Source organism: Zalophus californianus, chromosome 10 (assembly GCF_009762305.2).
Source record: "Zalophus californianus isolate mZalCal1 chromosome 10, mZalCal1.pri.v2, whole genome shotgun sequence".
Lineage (NCBI taxonomy): Eukaryota > Metazoa > Chordata > Mammalia > Carnivora > Otariidae > Zalophus > Zalophus californianus.
Window position 1 is genome coordinate 110,924,302 of NC_045604.1, and position 26,686 is coordinate 110,950,987.

Genomic DNA, 26,686 nt, shown 5'->3' on the forward strand with positions numbered 1-26,686 from the left:
GAGCAGAGGAAACTCGCCTGCTTGTGTATCTCTAGCTACTCCCCTTGCCTATTCAACAAAAACATAGTGGGTGTATTAAACAGTGAATCCTCTTGGAGAGTAAATTGCAATATCTTTCTCAGTTTATTCAGCAGAACTTCAACAGTGGCATTGCCAGATTCATCCGGTACGAAGGTGCTAGTGATTTCATTATTGCAATAACAAAAGGCTGCTGTATTCACTTTCGGTGTGATAATTAATTTCTGGGCACTGTCTTCCCACGTGGCTGATTTCCACTGTCGCCGTGTGGGGTGTGGGATGCGGGTAGTGTGGCTTGGCATGCACCCTGCACCGCGTGGGTCTTTAAAACAGGGTGCAACCCACAAAAGGGAAAGAAGACATGAGCACTTAAGAAAAGGCTGAAGGTTTCTCCGTGGAGATGGGAGTTCGGCACCGCTTCTGCAATGACCTGGGTCACTTGGGTGCACGCCATCTGACTGAGGCAGGGGCTGCACTCTTGCCAGGTGGATGCAGAGCTCTCTACTGGATTTTGGGTGTGTGTAGACTGGGTGGAAAGACACAGCGCAAAGATTCACAGTATCTTTTCAAGCTGGTCTTCGCTGCACACCCACATGTTCATATTCAGCCACATTTCCTTCATCAATAATCGTGACAACAGCGAAATCTATATTCCAACTATCCAGGAGCTGCATCCTGTCATGGCCCTCGTGTGCGGGTCATGCCCCATATTCATCAGTGAATGCTAAAGTCAATATCTACCTCCGTGGTCCAATGAAAGGGACGTGAGGGAAAAGAAAAAAAAAAAAAAAAGACTAAGTGACAGAGTCAACATTTGCCCGTGATTAATTACGGTTCTCCTTTTTTAAATTAAACATTTTATTTTGAGATAATTGCAGAGCCCCATGTGGTTGTAAGAAATAATAGAGATCCGAGGCTTCCTTCAAGTTCCCCCAATGGTGACGTCTTGCAAAACCACAGTCCAGCAACACACCTGAGACACTGACCTACCCTACTTTCCCCTCTGCGGTCTAGCTTGTATGTGTGCACACACGCATGCGTGTGTGCGGGCTTAGCCCTAGGCGACGTCACCAGTGAGCAGGCCTGTGTGCCCACAGTCAAGAGGCAGAAGGGGTCGTCACCCAAGGGTCCCACAAGCTGCCCTTTTAGCACCATGGCCACCCCAACGTCCCATCCCTCACCTCTGGCAACCACTCATCTGTTCTCCATCTGTAATTCTGTCATCTCAAGAATGATACAGGAATGGAATCACAGTGTGTAACCTTCGGAATTGGCTTTTTGCACTTGGCCCAAGTCCCTCGGGATTCATCCCAGAGGAAGTACACTTTGATAACAGAAACCCGCACGTAGAAATGGTCAACATCTACAGGACCAGACGGCCTTCCCCCAGGCACTGGGCGCCACGGCCAGCATCCCGATTCCGCTCCTCCTCACTCTGCAGTGCCACTCAGCTTCCCCCCAGGGCCAGGGGAGGACCTAGCCCAGGGTCAGAGACAACCGGTGCTTGTTACACCGTGGCCCAAAGCTGGCTCGAGCCGAGCAGAGGCATGGCTCCGGGGCTGGGGGGCATTAGAGGCCTGGCCGGGGCCACTCATCTGCGAACACCACCATTGCCTACCGCAGACAGTTACCATGGGAGCCTGGCACAAAAGCACCCGCCCCACAGACTCCGCAGCACCAAATGCACAGCCGCGAGGCTCCTCGGGCACAGTCTGGTAGGGCGTCCTGCCAATGTTGCCAAGTGCCGTCTCTCTCCTCTGGAGCCAATAACCAGGGAGGCTTGCATAGCTGACAACTAGGAAGGCCAGGAACGGCACAGGCCGAGCATGTTCGTTCATTTACCGATACTCCTGCCTCGTTCCTGAAACTTTTCCAGGTGGCTGAGCGAAGCAGAGTGGGTGAGTAGCTGCCAAGACCCTGAAAGGCCCTGTAGCTTTTGACGGTAATCGTATTTCTTTTCTCCACTATGTATGTGTCACGATTTCACTCACGGCTGACCCTTCCTGTCAACATAACTCAACAGGTGCTTGGAAGATTTCTTCTCTTGACCCCCAGCTACTTTTACACATAGTCAGCTCTAAGGACAAAAGTGGAGGCACACCAGGTATGTCCACAACGCGAGGGCTGTGGGGTGAATAGTGAGTTTGTTGTGAATTCTCTTGTACACAGACTCTTGAACCACTTAACCTCTGAGGGGCAAGTGCGCATCTTAGCTAATTGGCAGCGACCTTTCTAGAAAGGGCACAGTGCCAACACTGGTGCACACTGGACTTTTAAAAATGTATCACAGCTGCAGCCAGTAAAACTGGGGATTGAAACAAACACTTTCATCTCTCTTGAAACAATATGAAGACATCAGGAAAAGGTTCCCATCCCTTGTTGAGAAATGGCCAGCCACGCCGATCGTCCTTCACTGCCCGGGCCTCAGAACAGGAGGTGGGATGCCTCCCAGGCAGCCTATGTCCAAGGCCTGTATCAAACCGCCCCCGCCCCCGAAATGCCATGGCCGTACAGTGCTCATTCTGGCCTCGTGGAGGCAGCTACGGCAGATGGTCCACGCGTCCCAAGGATTCTTCATACTCTCCTGCCAAAGTCCCCACATCTGAGTGGCAGGCCCTGTCCTGAGTAGGACTTACCACGAGACCCAAGGATGTTCCCTGTTCTGTCTTCCCTTCTGCTCCAGAAAGACCATATCATGCCAGGGCGTGTCCTTGATTTGCCACCATCATCCACACGTGGTGTCTTTGTCCACTGTGGTGGGAAGAATGGCCCCAAGGTCATTGCTCCCAGGTCCACCCCCTAGTCACCGGGACCTGGGAGCAAGTCATGCTATGTGGCAAGATGGCCTCTGCAGGTGTGGTTAAGGCTGTCCATCTTGAAATGGAGAGCTGAACTTGGATTAGCTGGCTGGGCCCAGTCCCATCCCCGGAACCCCTAAAAGCAGCAACCTTCCTGCCGCTGGAAGGGGAGACCAAGAAGGGAGTTAAGAGCCCACAGCACGAGAAGACCTGGCTTGTTGACAAATCCCGAGTTGGTCTTCAAGATCAGCCCTAGTGCCCTTCTTCTGCAGAGTTCCCCCCGACCTCCTCGGGCAGGGGGACCCCTCCACATGGGACCTTCTTCGGAGAAGAACTGTGTCTTCCCCATCTCTGTGCCGGTATGCCTGTCACAGCTTCTGAGGAGACACTTAAAAACTATCCGATGGACGGAGAGATACAGGAGATTACCAAAGACCTTACACCCTTGAAGGCCTTCAGGGGAGCAGGTGCGTCCCATTCATCTCTGCAAATCCTCCTTCTTCATCCTCTGCCCACGCTGGCCCTTCAGGAGGGTTCTGCACACACTGTGCTCCACAAATGGTTGGCAGATCAGCAGGGGCGGGGGGCAGAGATGGCCAGGGATCCCCAAAGAGCACGCTCGCAGCTCCCTGCCTCCAGAACCCCGCTCCATCCTGGGGTATCACAGCTGGCCTGCCCGTCCCGCATTCAGCAAATGATCCAAGCGCCACTGATGTTTGCCTCATACAAGTTTCCCTCTTGTTTTAGAAACAGTTCTGTAACAGCTCTATTTTCTGAGCTTTACTTGGTAATGACCTGTTGTACAGGTAAGTTCCAGGTGTCACAGGGCACCGATGATTATTGTGGGTGTTTCCAACGTCAGCCATACGTAAAACCAGAAAGAAGACATCTTGAGCTCATCCTAAACCAGCATGAATGGGTTACAAGGCCCGCCGCAGGGTTCCATCCTGGCCGAACGGCAAGAGAGCCTCTGGCCCTGGCACCTGCTGCGTGAGGTCAGGCACCCCTTCCCGCCGTCCTCGCATGTGCGCTACGCTGAGTCGTAACTGCCTTGTGAGGGTCTGCCTTCCACACGGGGCTCCTGGATGCTGGGGGCCACGGCTACTTTTTCGAGCCACTGTCACCAATGCCCAGCACGGTGTCCAAGATGTAGACTCAAGAAATGTTAAGCGGAGAAAAGGAAGGAAGAGCAGGAGGGGAGGAAGCATTTTATGTTGGGATTCAAGCACTGAAGAGCGGCTTGGTCTCAGCTCTAGAGAACCTTCCAGTACAGCTGTAACTCCTTGATTGTGGCATTGGCATCAGCCAGGAGAGGGTACAAGTAATCTGTGATTTTAATGATGCGATTTTGGAATTCCTGAATGACCTGTGTCTGCAAACCAGAACAGACCGAGATGCACAGAGACGGCTGTGGACAGTAGCCCCTCCCCCCGACGTGTGTCTGAGTGTGGGGGGCCCGGTGTGCAGGGACACGGGCCCTCCTGGAAGCCGGGAAGCGTGTGAACGGCAGTGACGGGAGCCAGTGTTGGTCTGTCAGTGTGGACAGGAGGATGTACACGCTCTGTCTCACTGAATCTGGGACACTGCAGCTGTGGGTAAGAGGCAGCGTCGCTGTATTTATCCCCAAGACAGACAAACTGCTTCCAGGGATCGTGAGACACACCCTGATTTCGGGGACCGTGAAGTGTGTGTCGTTAAACAACTTCAACAACGCCACAGGTGGGATAGCCGTGCTCTACCAGGACACATAAAGCCGCTGCTTTCGGGCGTCTGTGACCAGCACCCGTATCACTTCCTACCTTGTCTACAGTTTACCGATGTGGGAACTGAAGCCAGCAGCGGCTAAGGGACGTGTTCGAGCCCGTGAGTGGTGCCGAGGGAGTCTGAGCCCCGTCCCCACAGCCCAGCCCGGTGGCCCACGGTTGATCGGGGAGGGGCTGGAAACGCCACCAGCAGAGGGAGGTCAGCTGAAACGAGCACGTGACCGAGTCCGCTCATCCGCCGGGCACACGGGCAGCCAGGACATCCAGGTCACATCCGCACCACAGCAGGAAGGGAGCTCAGCTATTTATCCACCGTCCCTCAGAGCCCGCACTTCCAGCGGGCCGCAGGGCGGGCACCTGGGCTCCAGTGGCCAGGGAAGGCCGCCAGGAAGGAGCGGTGGTGCGAGCAGTTGCGGCTGGGCGGGCGGGCTGCGGCGTCTGCCTCAGCCTGCGGGGGGTAGCGGGGAGCTGTCGGGAGCCCGTGGGGGGCAGCTCAGGAGAAAGGGCGGAGCAGAGGTCAGGTGCCAGGAGCACGGCCCCGGGAGGCCACCAGGATGTAGGGCAGGGGTGGTGTGGCCTGTACTCCCGTGTAAAACTTGGGAAACCAGGCAACACGCCCGCAGAATTGACAGCCACCATGGCCCTGTCTTGTCTCGTGAGCCGAGGTGAGAGTCCCTGAGAGCCAGCGCGATTCCGCCTTCCTGCACCCGCCTGCTCCGGACGCCTGCTGGCCCCACGGCACCCCGGGGACCGCCCCCCCCCCCCAGGTGGCTGGGCCTGGGGCCGACATCTCCCAACCACTCTGGATTCACAGAGGCACCCTCAGGGCTTTCCCAGGACGGTGCCTTCACAAAATCCTCCCTGTCACAGCACATTCTGGTGAATAAAAGGGAGTGTAAACCAACATCACAAGGACGCAGAGTTGTGTCCCTTTCAAAGCCTTCAAAGCTGGAACACAGAGCAGCCAACAGTCTCCTCTGGAATTCAGCTGTCAACGCAAAACCAAAGTTCATAGGATACATTTAAATATTTCCAAAAGGAATTATGATGGACACAAACATTCCAGTTTACAGGAAGATAAATTTCTCCTCTTGTTTAAATCACCTTGAGATGTTTTAACACAATACAGTCCTGTCTCCTGGAGACGGATACACCCCAAATGTTAATTCTGGTTCCATCTATAAGGTGCTATGCTCACATCGTGAAGGAAGGACCCTCAGGAGAAAGTCCTCATGGGGTGTGGGACTGTGGTGTTTCCCTCCGTCGGAAGCACAAGGAGAGAGGCAGCAAGAGAACCGGTTCAGTCCCCGACTAGGAGTCCGCAGCGACGTGCGACTCAGGCCTGCCTTCCTGGTACTTTAAGAATCTTTATGCTCCATTCGGAGGGACTGACAGGTTTGCGTGTATTCAGCCAGGTGGTTTTCAGGCCACAGAACCATTTCTTCATGATCGAAAGGAGTGCGACACGCTCAAGGCAAACTGCCTTCTATGCAGCATTTCTTGATACTCTTGCTAATTTCATATGAAAACACAAGGTTTTACTCTTAGTCTGCAAAGTGGCGAACTGCAACATATGTCATGTGGGAGCCACAGCCCTCCCCAGGGCTCTCTGCTGATCTGACATTTCTCGTTCTCATTCCCTTCCTCCCGAAGAGAGAGATTCTCCTGCCTGGGCTCATCCGCCCCGGCCCCTCTTACCCACTGCGGCCACCATCCTGGTGGACGGCTCCCGGCAATAGTGACCACGGGCACATAGGAAGACAAAGTATTACAGAAGCCGAAGAAACGTGAGAAATAAAGGCACTTGCTTCACAACATAATGTGATCTTACCATTATCCAAAAATACACGGAGGATCCCCTTAGCCTCCGAACAACACACACTCCCTCAACACTGACGCTTTCCAGCGTCTAAAGCGACTCCTGCGTGCTGAATTTTATCTTCTTGCTCTTCTTGGCTTAGGAGTGACCCTTGGCGCACATCCTAGGAAGCAGCTCTGTTCTCACATTTTAATTTAACAGAAGGTAATATCCCAAAGCTTCTTTTTTCTGGGTCAGAAAATACCAGTAATAGGATAATCTCTGAAAACTGACCATAATAACCCAGCGAGGGCTACAGAGAAGCTTAGTGGCAGAGAGGCCAGCACAAGAGGGTGACGTATGTGCCAAGGGCCTCACCACGCCACTTCCCAAGCTCTGTGATCGGAAGGATCCAGAATAACACTTGTTGGAAGTACTCAGAACATCAGCGCTTTGCGTTCAGTGGGCTTATGTTCGTGGAAAAAGAACAGGGCGAATTTGGAAGGTAGTCTCTGCGTCGCCCTCATTTTCTGAGTTAGAAAGGGAGCTGGTGAGACATGGCTGATTCTGGGCTGCTTTCAAGGCAGTGCCGTGAGGGGCCGCGCCGTGAGGAGGCCGAGCCTCTGCCGCCAGCGTTACCTGTGATAGACAGAAAGGCTTTCGCTGTGGCTGCGTCGAAAGCACTCCCTCTCAGCGTCGCCTCACAGACGTACATCCCCGTGTCCGCGGACGTCGGGTTGCCAATGGTGAGGCGCCTCCCAAAGCTGTGCAGCCCTCCAGCGATCCTCACCCCGTTCCTCTTCCAGTTCACGTGCAGCTCTTCGACAGGCCTGGGAGGACGCAGGGCATGAGTGACAACAATGGTGAGTCATGAGGATGGCAACACTAATAATTTCAGGCATTCAGCACAAGCTTGACAAAGCTAATTCCACCAGGAACCATGGCGGGTTGAACAACGGACATTTAAAAATCAATCCAGATACAGCTCGACTCCCTTCCGGCACGCATCAACAATACATTCTGCTCAAGGGCTATTGAGCAAGGATAGCTAATTGCAGCAGCAATGGACCATAAGTGCTAATGATTCCATTTGCTCGGGAAAAGAATGTTTAAAATAAATACTACTAGAGGACCTGGCTACTTGGGAGGTGAGATCACAGGAACTGAATTCTGGAGCAACCACTAACTAGGCCAGGACACCTAGCACTGCAGAGGAGAAGAGGGACGAACTCTTTCCTTTGCACCCAGAGGACTGAACCGCCCCGTCCTCAGCTGGACTCTCAGCGGACACCCTCCACCAGCACCCACAGTACGTTTAACGTAAGCCCTGCGGGTCCCAGGCTTGGGGGGTCGGGTCCCTATCTTCCCATGCGTGTCATGCGTGTAGCCCAGCTGCACAAACAAGACCACCACTGCTAGAAGAGCAAGCACATGTGTGATGTGTCTTTCCACTGAAGGTCCATCTCATCACAGTTAGAATGGATTCGTATCCCCAGGGCAGGACCAGCTACATACCTGGCGTTGGCGATGCATTCCAAGGTGATCTCACTGGACCCAGCCACCACACTTCTGTTGCCCGGAGGAATCACAATGACGGGTGCCATGGTTTCAGGGGTGCCAACATCTCCTGTGGCAGAGAAAGCAAAAGTCCACGGGACTCTCCTAAGTATGGAAGATGGGAAGACTGGAACATAACAAACAGGGGATCTTATCAAGCCACCCCGATAGGACACCCGAATGGCACAACCCCACCCCAACCCCTTGCGGGGAGCCCTTGGGCGTGCTCACTGTCACTGGCCTTCATCAGACTGTAGGAGCCTGGGGTGGAATCCATAGCCGGTTGGATGGCTGGAAATCAAGGGACCCAGGGCCTTACACCGCCGCCTGGACATCATGTGGATAAGGGCTTTAAAGTGTTGAGCATTTTCCAAAATGTTTGCTGACTTTATTTTTTCATTGACTTAAGACTCTGCTTATTGAGTTACCTAGTCCACCCACTCTTTTCAAGTCTGCTCAACTCCACAAATATTCCACGCATCAGGCACTCTGTCAGGCACGTGTGGTGTTAGAAAGGGACTGGCGTTCTCACTTGGGCCCAAATGTGACTCCCTGGAGCAAACATATTCAATCAACAAAGTGGTCTGTTCTGTCCGTGTACTTTCAATCCCTTTTTCTTCTCTGAAAAGTAAATAATCCTGAATCCACCTCTTTTTGAGTATCAAACTATAAATAATTTAGCTCGTACTCTGGTGACAAGGGAGAAAAAAATATGACACGTATTTGCCACTTTTCTCTAAAATACACGTAATATCAAAACTAAACTACCCACAGGACCCTTTACTGCTGTTTATTTAGGGGAAATGAAGACGGATCCAACATTTCTAGAACAGGGATTTAGATAGAGAGTGGAGAAGGCAGAGACTGGAAATAAAAATAAATTTAGATTCTGCAAATGAGAAATGATTCATCTAGTACGTGACGCTGGAGCGCCAGGCCCCCATTCCCAGTGCTGGGGACAACTCTGCGCGGAGACTCTCGCCCGCCCGCCCGGCTACACAGCAGAAAACAAGGACTGGCCTTGTCTGTGCTCCGCCTCCACTGCTTAAGCAGTATGTGGTTTTTGATTTAAAGGTTCATGTGAATTACAAAATAAAGAAAAAAGAAAAAAGAAGCTTGGTGTGCGCAGAGCCAACAAATTAATTTTTTAACCTATAATGGATGATGTTGATAGAAGCCAGTTTCCACGAGTTCCTAGGGGTGGCTTCAAGCCCTTCCCAGCCTCTCTGCCCTCCAAGCGAGCCTGGCAGGGCCTCTGTGGGGGCCTCCTTCTGAGGCTCTCTGCTTGGAACATCGTAGAGGCCGCTGGGCTGCTTACGGGATTCCTGAGATGCCGGAGCAGAGACACTTTCATGATCGGGCAAAGGACAGAAGCTGACTGCCAATCAGATTAACAACCTGCCTGTCATCTGTGAAAGTTGCTGATGAGGAGAAATGACCTGAGAAGCTAATATTTGCAAATAGTTATGGGAAGTGAAGGAGAGCAGCAGTGAATGCTAAAAGGTCACTGAGCAAGGTGCTAATTTGGCATTAATCACCGCTCGGCCACGGTGGCAGAGAAGGAAACCTGTGATCAGCACTTGTCACTGCCTGGGGAGGACAGGCCCCCGGCTGGTCGGCCTCGACGGCACGCTGACCCCAGGACACGGCGCGTGCGACAGTGGGAAGCGCCAGGGCCCAGTTATGGCCCCTCGGGGGCGAGTGGGACAGGGCAGTGCCGCTCTGTCGAGGGTTCTGGCCCCACCGACAGACTGCGCAGCGGTATTTCTGTAACTCACTTTCGCACGCGCCAACATGCTGTGCCACGTGCCTCGCCTGTGGGCTCGGCTGGACAAGTCCAGTGACTCCCTGGGTTTGATTTGGGGCACAGGACACTTTTGGAGAAGCAGGGGTAAGAGGTGCGTTCCTCAGTGTAGTATTTGTGATCCTGGTGGTGAGGTGACCTTGACTCCTGGGAGCCCCCACAGCAAGATCAGAGCAAAGCCGCGCATGTGCTGTTGAAACTGCTGACACAACCTGCCTGTACAATTTCACCCATGCGCCCAGAACGCAGATCTCCCAACAGCAGGGACCGTGCTCAGCACAGCACGCGAGGCTGGAGCACTCTCTTCTTCTAAAGAACTTAGATTTCAGTTGAATCTGCATGGGCACATGGATGACCCCCAAGTGACGACTACTCTGCAGAGACCCCAGATCCCAGAGTGCAGAGCTTTTCCCTCTGGGCCATTCATCCTCGGTGGAGGAGAACCTTAGTAGGTGTCCATCTGTCTATCCTGTTTAGCTGCTGACTATTCTGCATTCGGTAGCAGGGCAGGAAATGGATTGTTCCAGAGACAAACTCTTCCCTCTTCCTTCTGTCTCCAGCTCCAGGTCATGATCAGTGCCTCCAGAGCCCTGCCCACTCGCTTCGTCCCCGGGGCCCCCATTCCGCCATCCAAGAGCAGTTCTCCAGAAACGGTTTCACCCCCCATCTGCGAGTTGTTCTTGTCGCTTTCTTTGTGTCATTGTGCTCCTCAGTCTCTTATTCCTTTACTGCTTTTTAGACGGTTTTTACTTCTTTTTTAAGTGAGAGGCAGTAATAGGGGTGCTTTATCTGCCATTTTGAACCTGCCATGCTGACTTATCCACCAATTTTTTCTCCCACATTCAATTTTTAGAAGAGAGATACGAAGAATACCTAGGCATTTCAAAAAGAATAAAATGACCTCTTTATTTCTGCTATTCCACAGTGTCTGAGATACAAAAGCACTCAAAATCCTTAATGATTGGTTATTTTTTCATAAATATTCCACAATGAGTCACTGCTACCTCCACCAGGAATATTACCCTCTCCTTCTATGCTCTATATTAACACAAGATTTTTCTAAAATGCTATATGCCAATGTATTAAGAATTATTTCTGAGAAGAATGAAAACAAAGGGATGAGGGAAGGGAACACACTTTACCAAGCTCCCGTGTAGCCACCAAGCCTATCGATAAATGACTTGCAAACGCTTCCCCATTTAATCTAATGACACGACAATAAGAGAGCTATCACTGGCCCCCCTTTTATGGATGAGAAAATTGAGGCCCAGAGTCACGTGACTTCAAATGGCAGAGAAAGGGCTTAAATAAAGTCTCCATCCAAAATTTGTCAACTTCCTTTCACATGATGCCGTGCTCCTGATAAAAACTCTGGTGGTGCTCAGTTATCAAGAATTAAATTGACCAGAATGCTCCTTCCCCCAAGCATTTCCTTAATGGAGACTTTACTGTAGTTTTCCACCCGAACATTTCCCAGGCTGGTTTTAGGTGGCTGGAGGTGAAGGCTTTGAATCAAAAGAGGCTTTCTGCAGAGGTCAGCAACAAATGGGCGCAGGGCAGCTTCCGCAGCAGCGAGGCCGACGCTTTAGCAGTGACGGGAATACAGCATCCGGGCCTGGGAAACGGCACCTAATCCTCGTCAATCTCCCTCTCCCATGACCCTTAATCACTGGAAAGCTGAGTAGGGGGAAGTTGTCGAGGTTGCATTTAATTAAAAAGTACATTTAAAGAAGATCACGTCTCTCAAACAACGACAAAAAAGTTCAAAGTTCACCTGAACTCCTAAAGCTGTAGAGGCGTGGATGAAGGAGGGTGAATGGCAGACACCCCGTTGCAAGGCTTTAGGGGGAGAGCAAGCATCGGGAGACGGGGAGACAGACTCGGGGTCGGGAACCCAGCAGGAGTGGGGGGGAGGGGGAGGAAAACCAACCTGGGGAGGCCTGGGCGCAGGGCATTCCAGGCGGGGGGACACAGCGCCGCAGAGCCCTTGCTGCCCCACAGGCCTGGGGTGTTGGGGGAGTTGCTGGGGGCCGCAGGCTGCAGCCCCGAGGGCAAGAGGGGACATGGGGCGAGGGGCGGTGATGGGAGGGTTGGCTCAGGGAGGGCTTCGCGCCTGGGGGAGAACTCTGGGCAATATCCTAAAGGTGGGTGGGAAGAGCATGGGGCAGAGGATGACATGATGAGAGCCTGTTTTAAGAATCAAAGCCTGGAATGCCCCGTACGGGGCAAGGGAGGACATGAGAGGTCAGCCAGGTGACCGAAAGACTGGGTGGTGGGGATGGAAACTAGGTGTGGGGCAGTTTTCAAGGGCAGGGTCAGAGTTTGCTGATGGCTGGAAATGGGGATGTCTGTGGAGAGAGAAGCTGCCGTCTCTGAGAGGGACAGGCCAGATGGGTTCAGGCTTGTGGCGATCAGTCAGGGACGGGCTTTGGGATGTGTGCAATGAATGGGGCAGATGCCGACTCATCTCAAGGCTCAGTAGCGACTCCGGCGTATCCCCCGACACTTGGTCTTTTGTCTTTCTGCTCCCAAAGTTCACCCTTCCGTCCTGTCTCCAACACCACCTCTGCCCATTCCTCAAAAAACTAAAAATTAAAATTACAACTACCACATGATCCAGCAATCCCATTTGGGGGTATGGACCCAAAGGAAAAGAAACCACTGACGCAGAGAAGTCTGCCCCCCGCCCCCCACGTTCACGGCAGCATCACTCACAACAGCCAAGACATGGAAACGACATATGTATCCATGTGGAGAGAAACAGCCAAAGAACACGTGGTACGTTTGTGGAATATAATTCAGCCATGAGAAGGAAGGAAATCTGGCCATTTGCTACAATGTGGATGAACTTCGAGGGCATTGTGCTAAGTGCGATGAGTCAGAGAAAGACAAACACTGTATGATCTCACTTACATAAGGAATCTATAACGAGGAGCTCACAGAAGCCGAACAGACTGTGGTTGCCAGAGGCAGGGGTGCGGAGAAACGGGTAAAGGTGTCAGAAGGGACAAACTTTTACTTATAAGATAAATAAGATCTGAGGATGTAATGTTAAAATAAAAAAAAAAGTCTCTTGGCATTGAGAAATGTCGCCTGTGCAGCAAAACTGTCCCTGGCTGGGAACCACTGGTTCTAGTCACAGTCCTGGTCAGTGAAATGGGCAGGAATAACAATTCTTTCTTCAGAGCTAAAAAGAAAAGGGAAGGAAAGAAAGCAGTCCCCTGCTGTGGGGTGATAACCAGGCAGACTCTCCCTAACCGGGGTCTCAGTTTCCATCTGCAGCCAAGCACTACAGCCTGTGGGCAAGCCCCAGCCAGACAGACGGCGGTGGGGGGCCATCAGCCCCACGGATCCGTGCCCAGCACGGCACACCAGACACTCACGACATTCAGCATCAGTCTCTGTGCGCCCGTGCCCTGAGCCTCTCTAGATGGGGCTCTGTCCTTACCCCACCCAGGCAGAACCCAGAACTGCTCCTGAGGCCTGAATCGGGGTGTGCCACCTGCCTCAGATGCTAACACCCTCTGACACGTGGCTGGTCTCCGCCAGTCCCACCCAGCTGTTACCCCATAACCGTGCCTTCCCCTGCTCTTCCCTTGCATTTCGCTGTGAGGAGGACAGCCCCATCCTGAGCACGCACAGTGATGACAAGGCTTGCTGTTGACCACCGGCCCTTCTGTTGGACACGTGGACATGGGGATGTGGGGTGCTGGCCTGGCCCCTGGGAACAGACTCCGTCAGGCTCCCCTGGCCCGGGCCCCTACCCCACTCCAAGCTTCTCTTCCTGTCCCCAACTACCCAGACGAGGTTCCCACGCACGCAACAGCTGAAAGGCACAGTTATAAAGAGAACAGTTTTGAATCCAAGCGACCTGGAAATACCACCACAGCTCCTAATTGTTTGGGAACAAGTCACCTAACTTCTCTAAGACCTACGTTCTTCCTTTGTAAACCGAGAAGCACTGCACAGGGCCATTACGAGCGAGGGTGTGTACGCGAGCCCTCACGGGGCTTCATCCATCTCCTCTGCCAGCACTGTCCCCCCCCCGGGGCCCTGAAGGTGTCTGGGGCCAGTGTCCCGGCTCTTGAAGATGAACACCCTGCGGCCCCCTTCACAGCTCAGAGGCCGAGCTGCACACACAGACACCTTTCCCCACACTCTCTCGCTTCAAAGATATCAACATCTCATTAAAAAATACAGACTTCTTTCTTTCAAATAAGACTCTGTGTCCTAAAGGAGTGGACTTTTCCAGGCCATCTGAGATAGCAAATCCCACGTTTTGGTTTTCTCTATTAGCACCACTGTCTCAAGTCTCCGGATTCATAGGTGGGTGCTCCCGGCAAAAACACCTCAGGAAAGCTTTGCAGCAGCCAGCTGAAGCAGGGCTGAGGTCATGGGCTCGGTGGCCAGCACGCCGCCACGTTCTTCTCCGGGCCACACCAGAAAATAATGAGGTCGAACGCTGCCCTCCACCGAAGGGTGCTGAGTCACATTTGCCCTGAGATACAAAACCCGGGCACAGCTCCCACGTAAACAGGTGCGAAATGAGCAAGCCACGTGCCCTTCTAACACCCAAGCAGACGTATTCCGTAAGAGGTGCCACACTTTCTGAGTTTAGAAAGCAACTCTGGCCCTTTAGTGCTTAGTGTGTGTGCAGCTATAGGGCCTTCAGTTTTGTAAAACAGCATCTCATCAAGAAGCTAGCAGGTAATGGATTCTACAGGACTATTTGAAACCTCAAAATCCTCCTGCTCCAAAAAAAAATCGGCCCCAAATTTGGAGAAACAAAAGAGAAAATAGGGTTGAAAACAAGCAGGGAGTAAGACAACAAAGGTTCCTTGGCTTTTCTTTTTTTAATCTTTGTTCAATACCAATAATAATAACACCTATTGCTTGTGTTGAGCAGATAACCTCAACAGTTACAGAAAAGCTTTAAGATTCAGGCAACTGGCTATCTGGACATAATAACAGCGGCCCCTCCCACCCAGCACCGCGGGTGCCCCGGCTCCTCCCGCATTTGGCTCTCAGCTCCCCGCAACATCATGATGTGCCCGTGGGTCTGTCCACCTTTAAAACAAAAACATTTTTTTAAGATTTTATTTATTTCTTTGAGAGACAGAGTGAGAGACAGCATGAAAAGGGGGAGGGGCAGAGGGAGAGGGAGAAGCAGACTCCCTGCTGAGCAGGGAGACTGATGCAGGGCTCGATCCCAGGACCCTGGGATCATGACCTGAGCCGAAGGCAGAGGCTTCACCAACTGAGCCCCCCAGGCGCCCCTAGGTCTGTCCATCTTTTGGAATAGGAAGGATGTCCGAGTTATTCATCTTGGTATGAAACAATGTGCTTTGGCCATAACAGCCCTTCTGCAGGTACTTGTTAAATGAAGAATTAAGTCTTGTCCAAACAGAACAGGGGTTGGTTATTGTCAGCAACAGCATCTATGGACAACAGCAACGTAACAACAGCCTCGTAGTTCAAGCGCACTGCAGCCAGGCACTGCCCTGGTGCTTCAGAGGTTTAATGTGCGAGGTCAGCGTCATCAGGGAGGCGTGGGTTAGTGGAGGAAGACATCTGGTTAACGGAGTGAGCACGGACAGGCTGTGTGGGGCTAGGAGAGGAGCAGGCAGGGACATCACAGGACAGGGTAGGTGTGTGGCCACGAGGTTAAGTCTTCCAGCGGAATTCGGGAAGCCTGAGCCATGTCCTTGAAAGACGCACAGGCATTCACCAGGTGGAGGAGGGAAGGAAAGGCATTTCAGGAACAGGAAACAAAGAGCGTGGAAACCCGGCCAGCAGCCTGTATGGGAGAGTGTCAGTCCCTCTGGAGGTTGAGGGGAAGTGCTTCTGGGTGCAGCATGGACTCAGTCCAGTGGAGAACGGAGTCACCGAAGGACCCCGAAGAGGGGACCCTGCTGAGTAGGAGACGGTGGGACGCCATGGGGAGGAGGGAGAGAGAGGGGAGGGGCCTCTGGCAGCTGGATTTGTGCACAGAAGTGCTCCGGGTTGCTGGCCGGAGTGGTTTGGGTGGGCGGCAGGGCGACTCAGGCGTGAAAACTTGGAAGAAACCGCGGGATTGGGCGTGTGGACGTCGGCGTATTAGGATGGAGAAGTTGGCCATGTTCAGGTGCCTGTGGGGTGTCTAGGGGGCATCGGCTGGTCAGCGCGGGAGCAGTGGCTGAAATCCTGAGACCTCTCCGGGACAGCAGGAAGAGCATGGACAGAAGGCAGGCCTGGGACAAACCCCAGCGGCACCCCTCTGACGGGCGGGCGGCAAGTCCACAAAGGACTGTGGGAAGAGCAGGCCGGGAAGAGAAGGAGCTTCTGACACTACGGAAATTAGAGTTTGTGCCGTTCTTTGGTTCCAAGTAGGCAGGAATTCCCACATATAAAATCAAGGCTACTTTTGCTCAGTGTTTTTTTTAAATTTTTTTAAATTTTTATTTTTTAAATTTTATTTAAATTTAATTAACATATAGTGTATTATTAGTTTCAGAGGTAGAGTTCAGTGATTCATCAGTTGCATATCACACCCAGTGCTCCATTGCATCACGTGCCCTCCTTAATGTTATCACCTAGTTACCCCCATCTCCCGCCCCCCTCCCCTCCAAGCAACCCTCAGTTTGTTTCCTATGATTAAAAGTCTCTTATGGTTTGTCTCCCTCTCTGATATCATCTTGTTTTATTTTTCCCCTCCCTTCCCCTATGCTCCTCTGTTTTGTTTCTTAAATTCCATTTATGAGTGAGATCCTATGGTATTTGTCTTTCTCTGATTGACTTATTTCGCTTAGCATAATATCCTTTATCATATCATATACAATCCACGTCATTGTAAATGGCAAGATTTCATTTTTTGATGTGTGAGCAATATTCCATTGTACATATACACCACATCTTCTTTATCCATTCATCTGTTGATGGACATATGGGCTCTTTCCATAGTGTGGCTATTGTGGTCATTGCTGCTATAGACATTGGGGTGCAGGTGCCGCCTCGGATCACCATGTTTGTATCCTTTATTCTGCTCAGTTTTGGAAGATGAATCTTTGAATTTACCTTGTGGGACAACGCTAAGGAATGCAGAGCTGTAAGCAGGTAAAACTCCTGACCTTCAGCAACAAGGACTGCACTGTACCCCGCCCCCCCCCAACACACACACAACATTGTCGAGCTGGACGTGCTCTTTGTTCACTTCTGGAGCTCAGTGTCTGCCAACAGGCTGGCTCTGACCATTCTCAACCTGCTTCCTGACAATAAAAAGTGTCACTTAATTGGTCAGTCTTTTGTGATTCTCGACCTTCTCCCATGCACAGCAAGGGACCCTGGTGCTCTTTTGTGGGAGGAGTGAAAAAAGCTCCAAGATACTCAAAGAAAATCAGGTGGCTTTTCTGTTCATCAATTGCTTTGCAACTGCTTGGAGTCTATCATCCTTCTCTGCATTATTAAAATGGCCTGGCAAAGGGATTAAGTGCTTTCCTGCCTGCAAAAGCATTTCAACAGGTATGTCTGATTTTCTGCCACCCTGGGGAGCCAGCATCTCAATAGCTCAGATCCTGTAATTGCTGAACCCCAGGGTACATATTTTTAAGAAACTGACATACACCCCCCAAAAAATACATAAAGATATATAAATATATATAAGTATATATATACAGGTTATTTATGTATAAATAACATATATAAAAATATATATAAATAAATAAATAGATTATAAATATATATAAACATGTAATATATAAACAACTTATAAAATAAATATATATAACATATATAAATATGTAAATAAAATACATAAATAAATATATAAATATATATATATAAAGAACCAATATAACTAACTTAAATATATCTCCAAGAACTCATAGAAATCAATATTATTATTTTTTTCATTAAAATGTGCTCCAGTGAAAGGTATATCAGCAACACAGATACACAGATCAGGTCATTCGCTAGGACTCCATGAGGTGATTTTCTGGTGGCAAAACTTGGACAATGTTAACAGGAGCTATATTGTGACAACTGAAATAAACAGCACAATTTCTCTCCTAATAGAAAGAAAAATCTTCCTCACTAAGTAGAAGGTTCCCCCCACCTCTTTCTTTCCCCAAGTTCACTTTTTAATTTGTAGTCACCCGGCTCCTGAAGAGGTGAAGCTGGAGTGTTAATTTCTGGGTTAATATCTGTGGTGTGTGGAGGTGTCTAAGGAAACTTTCCTATTCTTTTAGACGCCGTGTCCCTCATCATTGGTCAGCCAGTACCTGGTCACGAACTGCGACAGCGCCACGCCGGTTTGGTGTGGGGAGCGGGTGTGTGGGGTTGGCGGCAGGCTCCTGGGGGCAAACGCAACCACAGATGCTCTCATGGCACTCTTGAGGGGAGTGCGCACCCGCTGACCCAGGGCTTCTTCTTTACTACCCAACAGGAGGAGGGAATGGGAGGAAATGCAGCAGTCTATGCCATTTACAATTTTATCTATACATGTACTTCCGTTTTTATCTCAGTACACTTCTGGACTTTTCTATTGACAAGAGACGATAAATAAAATAATACGACAGTTTGACAAACAATCCAGCAGTTTCCTTTCTTCTCATTTATAACATATTTGAAAACTTGCGCATTTGGAAATGAATGGAATGTAACAAAGAATGTTTTCGTCAGCTTTGTACTGGGCAGAGAAAAATGAAGGTAATAGAAGGCAGCTCTACAGTGGGCTTATTTATCTATTTATTTGGGGGTGAGCACAGATTGGTATACAGAAGACAGGATTCAGCATGACTGGACGCTGGAGTGAGCCAACTATCTGATTTGAGAGACAGGAGCTGATAACCTGCTTTTTATTTAAACACATAAATGCATAATCTACCACTTCATACTAGGAGAACCATAACCAACAGAAAAACTGGGACTACAGGCCATCTGGGTGGCTAGAGGGGTAAGAGAATCTATTTTTCACCAGAGTAGGTCAATTTTCTGAATGGCATTCTAAAATTATTGAGAATGTAATTAGGAACAATAACAGATCACTTTTAGCTTTAATTAAGAAATTCCCTTGAGTAAATGTGCCAAACGTGCAAATCTGGGCGTGGAGCCCAAGCCCACCAGGGCAACTGATGCCCCTCTGAGGCTGTTAGCAAGGACAAGGGGAAAACGCAGGGCCCCTCGGCAGGGGCCACCGCAGGCTCGGTCCTCCTCCACCGCCCAAGCGGGAGGAGCTCTCTGGCAAAAAGTTCTCTTCAAAGTTCAAATGAGAGACACAAAATATTTAGAGGTTGGCAGATCCGTAGGAAGAACATCACTGCACTTACTAGACTGTAAGGGAGGGATCAGAACCACAGTAGATTTTTCCTAACGGCCACCAAGCCATCATGTTGAGGACGTGCTACAGTGCTTGCTGATCTCTGCCCCTGCAGGCTGGGGGGCTCCGTGCCTGCCCCATGCCCTGGTCAGCTTTCCCCCGGCCCTTCACAGCCTGACATGAGGCTCGCTGGACTTGTTGGTTTTGTTCGTCTGTGTCTCCCCACGAGCTCTCAAGAACAGGAGCCTCCGACAGTGCCTGATGCTTCGTTAGGTGCTCAATAAAAACCTCTCGAGTGAACTCCGAGTGGAGGTCTGGGGACAAGTCTCTCTTTCCTGTGTCTCTGGGAGAACTCTGCCAGGCTGGATGTCACAGACCCGAGGAGTAATAGTCTCATTGAGGACCCTTAGCCACACCGCAGACAGCCTCCCTGACCTGCCGGCTAAGACCAGGCCCCAGGTGACCACAGGCACGAGGCAGCTGGGTCTTCTCTGCCTCAGTGTCTCCCTCACAGCTCCGTATTCCTGAGCTTCAATGGCCAGACCACATGGCACGCCAAAGCATCTGGCTGCCCCCTCTGACCCGAGTGCCCCCACCTGACCTGCTTCCCCCTGAATCCCACCCATGCATCCAGGCCTGGGAACATGTCACTTCCTCCATGAAAGTTTCCCAGGGCCTCGGTAACAATGATCTGCCCTCTTTGTACATGTGGTGCACTTTTTTTCCTTATTGTGGTTAAATATACTTAACATGAAAGTTACCATTTTTAAGCGTACAGTTCTGTGGCATTAATTCATATTGTTCTGCAACCATCACCACCAGCCATCTCCAGAACTTTCTCATCTTCCCAAACTGAAACTCTGTCCCCATGAAACACTTAACCGCACCCCCCCACCTCCCCAGCCCCTGGCACCCACCATCTACTTCCTGTCCCCATGAGTTTTATTCTAGGTGTCTCATATAAATGCAACCACACAGTATTTATCTCCTTTGTGACTAGTTTATGTCACTTAGTCTTCAAGGCTCACACATGCTGTAACATTTGTCAAAATTCCCTTCCTGTTTAAGGCTGGATAATATTCTGCTGCATGGAAGGACTGCATTTTGTTTATCCAAATCATTAGTGAAGTTGATCATCTTTCCATGTGCTTGTTGGCCATTTGTACACCATCTTTGGAAAATGTCTATTCCAGTCCTTTGCTCAGTGTCTTAGATCAGGGTGCAGGTTGCTTATTGTAGGAGTTCTTTATGTATTCTGGATATTAATCCCTGGATATAAGATTTGTAAATGTTTTTCCTATTTCATGGGTTGCCTTTTTACTCTGTTGATAGTGTCCTTTGATGTAAAACTTTTTTAATTTTGATGGAGTCCAATTTGTCTATTTTTCATTTGTTGCCAGTGCTTTTGGTGTCGTAGCCAAGAAAGCATCACCAAATCCAACATCGTGGAGCTTTCCCCTGTGTTTTCTTCCAAGGGTTTTATAGTTTTCAGCCTTTGATCATTCTGAATATGAGTATGCCATCTATGGTGTATATACAAGAATGTGGTGCACTGTTCACAGTTGTTGAAAGCACTCTGTAGCCAGTGGTGCCCGTGCCTGCCCACAGTCTCTGCTGCTCACCCCTCACGTACAAGCCCAGGGCCCTCTGCTAGCACCTGGGGGTTCCCACCTGTGGTCACTCTCTGGTCAGGGGTATGGCTTGTCGTTTGTGCCAGTCTCAGCTTATCAATAACCAGTGTTATGCTTGGACTGGTCCTCATGGTTCTTATTACGCTTAGAAGATACCCTTCAGCAACAACTATTGGGGCTACTTGAACAAAATGAAGGTTTATTACTCAGGAGACTTGAGAATTATGCAGCACAACCAGGGCCACGTGGAGAGGTGGGCAGGTAGAGGAAGACTGAGAGAGACAGGGGAAAAGACAGAGTGTACGGGCTGGGGGTTCTGCTTCTATGGGGGCTGAGCGGGGGAGGCCTATAGTTTCACAGGCTCACTCTTTATTGGTGCATTAAAAACATAAAAGCAGTAATTTAAAGTCCAGGAGGAGAAAACGTAAGTGGCCCAAGGGGGTCAGTTATCAAAATCAACTCAGAGCTCTAAACAAAGAGCCTCAGTGCAGAGGCGGCCTGGCTCTTTCTCTCGGCCTGCGGCTGGCAGTGAGTTGATTCCAAGACAGCCATCTTTGAAATGGGTGCGCGGGCATCTCGGCTTAAGTCAGGCACTTGCATTACAAAAAGGAAAAACAAATGTCACGGCTTTCCACAACATTGGCCTGCAAGGGTGAGGTTGACAGGCCAGAAGGCCAGTAAATTAATATCCCTGAGAGCTGTTCTCAACCACGAAGGCATAAGTGGCACTAAAGTGGCTTCCAATCTCCCTCTGAGGTCTCCTGGGTACTGAGAACAGGCGCTCACAGAGATGATGGGTTCACGAGCGCTCCCCGTATGGGCATCTTGCTCTTCCCCTTTACACACCCCTTCACCTGTATGGGGATCACCTCTAAGTAAACTATCGCACTCATATCTTCATCAGACTCACACACTTGGTTTCTGGGGGAAAGTAAGATGAGACCCTCTCTCCTCCAGACAAAGGGGTCTGTATAAGCATAACTGCTCCATCCACTATAAACTCCTTAAAGGCATGATGCTCATAAACCCCTTTATGTTCACAGCCTCTGGCAAATATTAAGTGCCTAATAGATGCTTGCCAAATTGAATGAACCTAACTTACATTTCTCAAATGGATCTCCAGATTTGTTCCTAAAATATCAACATCGCTTCCCAAGACAAGAGTTGTACATACAGGTGTCTGGGGAGCAGCGCAGCTCGGCTCCTGGGGCATGTCTGTGACCAGGTGCCAAGCTCACATCCTTCAGAAAATCAGATGTTCTTTATAAAGCATGTGATTCACAAACAGAATCTGTAACTAGGTAAGTGTCTTTAATAGATAAACCCAAGAACAAAGAAATTCAATCCCGAGTCCCTGGAGAAAACAGAAAATTAACTTAACAAATGCTCTGAGCACATGAGAGAAAGAAAAAACTAAAAAGGAGATAAATAAGAGAGAAAGGGGTCACAGTCTGTTCAGCAGAACAGATCTTGAAAATCACAACCGTGCCCTCCTCCTTAAAATACAGTAAGGATCTTTAGAAAACCAGACCAAATTGAAGTTATTTTCCCTTGCTACAGGTACTACTGTTCAATTCATAGACTAGAAATTATGGCCATCAGAGCTCCAGGTGAATTCATAGTCTGGGTGTAAAGAAGCCTGCTCAGGAAGCCATGCTGCTGGTGAACAGTCCCAGGGCTGTTATGTTTTGAAGACTTTGCTTGATTGGAACAACATAAAGGAGAAAGCTCTAGATTTTATATCCTTCCCTAGCCGTGTGAAAACACACAGAGCCGAGGGCCAGTCTGGGGAAAATGGGTTTCTCAAGGCTCCAGTTCCTCACCAGAAGGGGTAAGGACCAACAGATGACCCTCTTTTGATTTTTCCATATAAGGCTGATACCTTAAATAAAACCAGAGCTTCCCAAATTAGAAATCCAAAGCCAAATAAAACCTCTCCTTTCCACATTTAGTGTTTCACAAAACTAAAATTCTCAAAGGTGGTTATACACAGAACTAAAGAAAGATGTTATCAATCATTCGGCATTTTCTTATGTACCCCCACCCTAAACACAAAGGTTCCCTCAAATACACTGATGAACACTTCCTCTGCCATGTTTTTAGGTCATCAATTTCTTATTTATTTCATCCTAGAGGAGGGCAAACTCTGAAACAGAAAATCTTGCAGGATTTCTATCCTAACCATCTCAAAGGAACTGTGAAATGTAAATGTTCCCAAACAATAAACAGTAAGTAAATAACTTGAGGTTATTTACAAAATAATTTGACAACCAAATCCTTCAGCCAGATGCATTCCAAAATAAGTTCAGGAATGGAACCACATTCCGTTCTCTGTCATTAGGATAAAGGAGCATTTCTCTCAGGATGAAGAAGAGGCAGGGACTTCACCTTACCTCAACTCTACGTGGGGCTGGCAAGGGCTGTACCCTCTGTCAACATGGCGGCATTGACTATTCCCAATGCACCATGGCAGGTGCTGGGCGCGGCCTCATTGGCTATTTAGCATCCCAAGTAGGGAGCCCTGACCCTAAGCAGAATAAATAATCAGGCTCGGAATTTGGCTGCAGAACAGTGCCACATCCAGTCTGAGCACACAGGTCTCTCTCTCTCTCTCCCCCTCCCATCCATCGTGTGCACTCTTTCTCCATCTCTGGGAATTAGGTGGGTCGTTGTCCTTGATGAGGAGCACGGCAAACAAGGCCACGGAATGAGGCAGAACATGGATGCTTTGAGAGTGAAGAATGAGAAATCCTAACTGTAGAGGGAGTTCCCCATCTGTTTCCCATCTCTCTCTTTCTCTCTCTTTTTTTTTTTTTTTTTGCTGTTGTTGGAAGTTGCTATATCAGAATTACCCTTGGGTGTCACAACATAGGTACAAACAAATCAGGAAATCTTAAGAGAAGAAAATATTTCTTTTCCTGTCTGCCCTAGCTTCCATTAAATGAATAAAGTCAGTCCCACAGTGCAAGAATAGAGTACTCAGCTAGAACAAGACATTTTCTGATATGACCCAAGGTTATCTATTTAAACCAACTGGTTCTCTACTCAATCTGCTATGAAGCAAGATTTTTTAAAATGTCAACACAAACTCATTTATATTTTGGTCTAAAATCAACACCAACAATAAATCTAAGGTTGATGACAGAGACAGAGAGACTATATAAAGCGGAAGCTGGGTATATAAAGAATTAAGTGTACAAAATCATAGCTAAGATCCCTCTTAAGATACACACTTACATTATCACAAATGTCATTGAGAGGGGAGTGTATTGTTGGTGGAAATACAAGAAGTCTGTTCATGCAGACAGGAAGGCAGGTGAATAAAAAATAAAGCCCTAATCCCATTTATGTGGTTGTTCAAATATATTAAGAAAGAAGCTGGTCAGTGTGGGCCTATTTAAAATGTGGAAGGTCGATGATTACTCAGCAAATCTGGACTGTGCAAACGATCAGTTCAAATAAATGAAGACTAAGCGCATTTCACATACTTAGCACTCTTCTGCAGTTTTAAGGCAGCGTGGGTGCTTGGCTTTCTGTGAGGCAGCAGGAATAACAGATTTATGGAGAATTTATAGGAAATCCAAAAGCAATTATGGCAAATCATTAGACAACAGGCACTTCCACCAAACCTCTCCCAAAGCTTCCAATAAGATGATGCCATTTATTTATTCAAAAATTTGACTTAGTCTCTGTTCAATCCCTGAGACAACTCGTCGATAAGCAGTAAAATGTCTGATAAGCCTGAACACAGGGAGAGAGGGAAAGGGGCTGAAGGCAGGATGGCACTCTCTGGGTAACCAGCATAGGGTTGGTCGGCCTCAGGATGCTTGGTGAAACTCACCAAAGGAGACAGAGGGGTGTATTAGGAGCCTGAAGGCAACCCATACAACTGAATATAAGTCAAGAATTCTCCCAGAATTACTCCTCCAGAAAGAGGGACCTGCCTTTGGTTGAGTCTTTGCAAAGTGTCTCCAAGAAACAAATATTTCTTGATTTTGCAATTTAAGTACTGTTTGGGAAGGACACAGTGGCCTAAAATAACCTCAGCTGAAATGTGGTGGTAGTTACTTGAAGGAGTCCATTTTTAGAAGGAAGAGGCATAGAAACTTAACATGGGTTTCGTAAATTATTTTCTGGGCCTAGGACCTCTCATGGGTAAGTGTTGGTGACTGTTGTGTGAAAGACTCTTAAACATCATCTGAGAAGCGAAATGTGAACACGGTCCTGTGCGTGTGTAAAACGTGATGAGAAAGCTCTTCACGGGCTGGTACAGGTGTCACCCCGATATCTTGACACATGAAAAGCACCGTGCTGAAAGGATGTACAATGGGTTGCTTTTGAGGTAGAAAAGGGGGCAGAAAAAAGACTACCTGTGCATATTTGTTGTTATTTACATAAAGAAAAATAACAAAATAAAAATAATTCAGTAGGATAGATAAGGTAATCATTCTTTTACAACCAGGCTTTTGTAAGTAATGGCTGTAGATAAAGATGCTCTGAACAGTGATGAAAGTAACCAGTCTTATATACATTTATAAGTATACTTTTCTTTTCCCGAACCTGGTCCAAAATTTATTTTCCTCAGAGAGTCTTTTCTGGTTAGTTAATTTCAACCCACTCTTTAAGTAGCTTAATTTGACATCGGTATTTTCCGTTTCCAGAGCACTGGAAACCACGTAGGGTTCTACACCTACTCTTAAGACCTTTTAATTGGTATCTTCTAAGTCAGTGCTTCTCAAACCCTCAGGGGCACATGGGGGCACCACTTGGGTACCTTGCGCACATACAGATTCTAAATCAGGTTCTCCATCTACCAGCCACCAGGTGAAGCCTGTGGAAGGAGGCGAGGCCTGGGACCGCCAGCAGGGAAAAAGAGGCAGGAGGAACCTGAGAAGAGTCCAAGGATCTTTGTGCAGCACTGACATTCCCCCAGGGAGTATGGACAACACCCCCTCTCTATGGAACCTCAACCCTGCAGAAACAGGGGGAAGATGGGAGGAGCCTTGGCAAGGTGGGCATGCTGGCCAAGAAAGGACTGATGTGCACAAGGAAATAATGAAAATGTGGCCGCCACGGTGTGCAGGAAAAGACTTGTGGATCGAGTGAGCAGACACGAGTTAGGTTTCAATACGGTAAAGAGGGCAAAGGTTAGGGAAGGTCAATGGGAGGGAAACTGAACAGAATTAAAGATCCCATCAGTGGAACGTTTTTAGAGATTTTAAGAATGACAGCAAACATTTATTAACTACTTCGTGTGGGCCAGACGCTGTGCCAATCATCTTGCTTTCATCATTATGTATTTTTTATTGCTCCCATTTTGACAGAAAATTGAGACTCACAAGGTAGGTCACCTGCGCAACATCACAGGGCAGAGCTGGGATACAAACCACCCAGGCTTATGGCTAGAGTTTGTGCTCTTAACTGCTACCCCATCCTGACTCCAACGAGAAGGTCCTAGGTGCGACCATGCATGAGCAGCGGAGGAGAAAGCCCACAGAAAACAGACGACTGAGGAACTCCACAGCCAGAGTGGTCATTTCAGAGCTGAGCTCAGGCTGATCCTCCTGGAACCCCAGCTCCTCATACTCAGATCCTGACCACTGCCCCAGTGCCCGCCAGTTCAGGCTTCACACTTAGCTGGGGTGGGAGACGTCCCCTTCATGATGCTCGCCACTGTTCTGACTTCTCTCCTCCCTCCAGGCACAAGGGGAGGATGTGAGCCTCAAGCCTCCCGTGGTGACGGCAGCGTCGAAGAACAGTGGCACGTGCCACAGCCCGGGTCTGAGCACCTTACCTACTGGGAGCCGACCCCGGTCCCCTACAAGGCGTGTAGTGCACATGTAACATGAGCGAACAGAAACTTTGCCGTCTAAGCCCCCGGGGTCTCCAGGGCTGTGTATTCTGACCGACTCACTGGGCGCCCCCACGCTCCCAGCCACACCGCAGTAACCCAGCCGTATTCTCCACGTTTCTCCAGCACCCCTGCTCAACTGCACGCACGCTGCTGTTCCCACCAGCCTGTCCG

At 49.4% G+C, this 26,686-nt stretch overlaps 1 protein-coding gene across 4 annotated transcripts in view; it reads right to left on the reverse strand.

Annotated features, from left to right (window-relative positions):
* SDK1 (sidekick cell adhesion molecule 1) overlaps window positions 1-26,686 on the reverse strand; it is an 887,311-nt gene that overhangs the window by 232,969 nt on the left and 627,656 nt on the right. For all 4 annotated transcript variants that reach the window (XM_027612939.2, XM_027612937.2, XM_027612941.2 and 1 more), the window contains 2 exons: window positions 7,893-8,004; window positions 7,017-7,207 (listed from right to left, as the gene is read on the reverse strand). In XM_027612939.2, coding sequence (XP_027468740.2) covers window positions 7,017-7,207; window positions 7,893-8,004 — 303 coding nt within the window. The remainder of the gene's footprint in view (window positions 1-7,016; window positions 7,208-7,892; window positions 8,005-26,686) is intronic.